At 54.8% G+C, this 3641-nt stretch overlaps 1 protein-coding gene across 10 annotated transcripts in view; it reads right to left on the bottom strand.

The window, feature by feature from the left end:
* Positions 1–3641, bottom strand: part of LOC103759660 (histone-lysine N-methyltransferase EHMT1) — a 110627-nt gene that overhangs the window by 21609 nt on the left and 85377 nt on the right. For all 10 annotated transcript variants that reach the window (XM_029960499.1, XM_029960498.1, XM_029960496.1 and 7 more), the window contains 2 exons: positions 2885–3013; positions 27–172 (listed from right to left, as the gene is read on the bottom strand). In XM_029960499.1, the coding sequence (XP_029816359.1) occupies positions 27–172; positions 2885–3013 (275 nt within the window). The remainder of the gene's footprint in view (positions 1–26; positions 173–2884; positions 3014–3641) is intronic.

Consider the following 3641-nt stretch of genomic DNA (forward strand, 5'->3'; position numbering starts at 1 on the left):
TGAGAAGCTAAAAGACAGGCTCCTACCTCGTTGTTCACGCTCTCCGTGGCCATGCACTGGTTGTTGGCTAACGTGGTGATCTCTCTGCTTTTGGGGGTTTCCATTCGACAGCTACAGAGGGGAACTTCCTGGAGACCATCTACTTCCATTGCTTCAGGACCATTGGAAAGACCTGCAGTACAGGAGACCAGCAAATCAACTCAGATTCTCTCCCAGGAGAAAGGATGCAGTCCATCAACACCACCCGTGTGCCCTGTGACATCTTCCCATTCCATGTCCTGAAATGCTCTCAGGGCATTACCCAAATCCTGTGAAAAAAGGACTCTGTGCTTTTCCAAGTCCAGCCACTCTGCAGCTGACTGTGCTGAAATCAAGACTAGTAACTTAAGAACAGTTTACTCTGAGCAAACCTCAAGCAGGCAAAGCGAGGACGAGGCACAGTTTTTTATCAGCCTGTGTCTCCTCCCCACCTGCCCCACAAAACTGTGCCCTGGCACCAGAAGATTTGCAGGAAACCTCCCAGAGCTGGAAATTTGAATAATCACTGGAGTGATAAATAGTGAAGATCAGGAAAGCACAAACTTCTATTTGCAGAGGTCTATTACACAGATGGGAAAACAAAATTCCTGGGACTATTTGGCCTCAGTCAACTAAGAATTATTTATTTTGGAAAGCGAACAAACCAGGGAAAAGAAAGCAGCAAGATGCTCCAATGTTCTTGCCTTTTCCTCATATCTTTCTCTCAGATGTTGAACACTTACAAACCTATGAAAAGGTGGATAATAGCTTTTGAGGGGGGACTCTGCCAGGTAGGGGGACACAGTGGGAATGTTCTTGTGGCTCCTCTGGATCCAAATCAATCACTGGGTTAGCCATGACTGCTAAACACTGGGCTAGTGACAGGAGGCTGATTCTAGTCCTACAGTCCTGATCCAATCCTACACTGAAACACCTCTTTGCAATGTTTGTAGTACAGAAGCAAACCCTTTGGGCTGGTTCAGCCTGGAGTATCCCAAGCTTTCCCTACCCACTGCTGCGGGATCGACTCACAGCAAGAAGGAATTGTGCTGCTGCTTTTCAAGCTTTTGAAAGGAGAGTTATTTTGCTGCAAAGTTTTAAAGATTAACTTCATTCCTGGTGGAGATTCCTCTTTAATTCCCCTGGCAATGACAATGTTCTCCCCCACACCGCCCCCTGCCCATGGCTCTGACCCCATCAGCAGAACACAAGACCCTTTCATGTCATCAGGAATTTCCTTCAGCCAACAGGTTGCAAGCCCAAGCCCAGCAAAAGGATATTTCAAGACATACAAGCACAGGGAAAGTCCTCTCAGTTTTCATGTAAAATCCTGTCAAGATCTGAAAGGTTTAAGAGCCTTTTCTAGGAGCACAAATCACAAAGCTCATTCCTTGCCTTCCGAGCTGTCACTTCCCTAATCTGTTTGACATCCAGAGGCTCTGGTGAAAGCATCCCTCATCCATCCTGACCCTCTCTTGGTGGGGAACTCTTTGATGTGCCTCTATCAAAGGAGCCAGACAACCTTTGGGAGGGTGACGGGCACAGACGGGCGGATCCGGCCCAGGCGGGAGGTGCCGGAGCCGAGGGAAGTTCAGCACTGGGAACAGCAGCTGGGGCTGAGCACCCAGGGCCCAGCACCATCCCTCCTCTCCCCAGGGCTGAACAAGTGATTCCTGGGGGCACAGCGACCCTGATTTGGGGGGATGCTGGATCAGCACGTGGAGGGAATGGAGGGGAGCTGCCCAGTGGGACAGGAGGGCTGGGCCAGCACCTCGCAGCCCTTGATGGGTGTATTCCTGAGCCAGCATGCCCCACTGGAACTAGGACCCCACCCACATCCTCAGCCTCATCCCTATCCTCAAACACCTTCCCTATCTTGACCCTCATCCCCACTCCAGCTCCATGCCTACCCTCATCCCCATCCCAAAAAAATCTCCATCCTAGCCCCATTCCTCTCCCAGCCCCATCCCTATTATCATCCCCATTCCTATCCCACTCCCAGCCCTATCATTCTAAGCCCCACCCCAGCCCCAGCCCTATTCCAGACCTATCCCTTGTCTCATCCTCATCCCAGCCCCATTCCCACCACTATCATCATCCTCATCCCCATCCCAGCCACATCCCTATTATCATTCCCATCCCAGGCCCATCCCCATCCTCATCCCTAGTCCCATCACTGTCCTCATCTTCCTCCTCAGCCTAGCCCCAGCCCCATACCCATGGTCATCCCTTCCCCTATCCTCATCTTCAGACCAGTCCTACCCCCATCCCTATGCTCATCCTCAACCCAGCCCCACCCAATCCCCATTCCTATCCCAGCCCCATCTCATTATCCTCATCCCATCCCAATCCCACCCCATTCCCATCGCACTCCGTGGCCACCAGGGGGCAGCCGGGGCCCCGCACGGAACAAAGGCCCGGCCCCAAAGCCAGACCCAGACCCGGCCCCAAACCCAGACCTGACTCCATACCTGGCCCCAGACCCAGACTTGGTCCCAAACCCAGCCCCAGCCCCAAACCCAGACCCGGTCCCAAACCCAGACCTGACCCCAGACCCAGACTCGGCCCCAAACCCAGACCTGACTCCAGACCTGGCCCCAGACCCAGACTTGGCCCCAAATCCAAACCCAGCCCCAGCCCCAAACCCAAACCCAGACCCAGAGCAAAACTCAGACCTGGTTCCAAGCCCAGACTTGGCCCCACATCAAGACCCAGCGCCAAACCCAGATCCAGCCCCAAACCCAGCCCCAGCCCCAGCCCCAAACTCAGACCAGGGCCTGGCCCCAAACCCAGCCCCAGCCCTAAACCCATCCACAAACCCAGACCCAGACCCAGTCCCAACCCCAGCCTTGGCCCCAGCACTCACCCCCCGCCGGCGAGGACAGGATGCCCTTCACCCGCAGGTCCAGGGAATCCAGGGACACCTCCATGTACTCCATGCTGTTCTCCTGGCCCGGGCCCTCCCTGCCCAGCGATGGTTTATAGGCTTCGGCACCTGGATGGGAACAGGGGCATTCACACAAACCCCACAAGCACCACCCACCCCACAGGGTGCCAGGCCATGGCTGGGACCAGGCTCTGTGCAGGCTCCTCAGGAATGATGGAAACACAACATCTGGGCACACCTGGCACGGCTGGTTCCCTTCCCCAGCTGGTCAGACAGAGCTCCCACCTCCACTCAGGCAGGAAACAACCAGAGAAAACATGAGACAGGTTCTGCCTCCACAAGGCACCTCTGCCTGCTGCTACCACGGCACAAGGAAGGGATGAACAGGGCCCAGAGCATCCTCCTGCCTCCAACCTGCTGCACAGGGCTCAGGGACAACATTCCAGCCAGGCAGAGCCAACCATCCCCTCGTGCACCTCGGGAAGAGGATGAGATGGGTGACATTCAGCTTAATGGGAGGGGAAACATAAAAAGCCAAGTTCTGGCTCTAAGTGAACAAAACTGCTGCTGGGAAGAGATTGTGTGGGGATCACTGACTGGGAAGAGATTGTGTGGGGATCTCTCACTGGGAAGAGATTGAGTGGGGATCCCTCACTGGGGAGAGATTGAGTGGGGATCCCTCACTGGGAAGAGATTGTGTGGGGATCCCTCACTGGGAAGAGATTGAGTGGGGATC

This window comes from Manacus vitellinus, unplaced genomic scaffold (genome assembly GCF_001715985.3).
Source record: "Manacus vitellinus isolate BGI_N305 unplaced genomic scaffold, ASM171598v3 scaffold_27_pilon, whole genome shotgun sequence".
In the NCBI taxonomy this organism is placed as follows: Eukaryota; Metazoa; Chordata; class Aves; order Passeriformes; family Pipridae; genus Manacus; species Manacus vitellinus.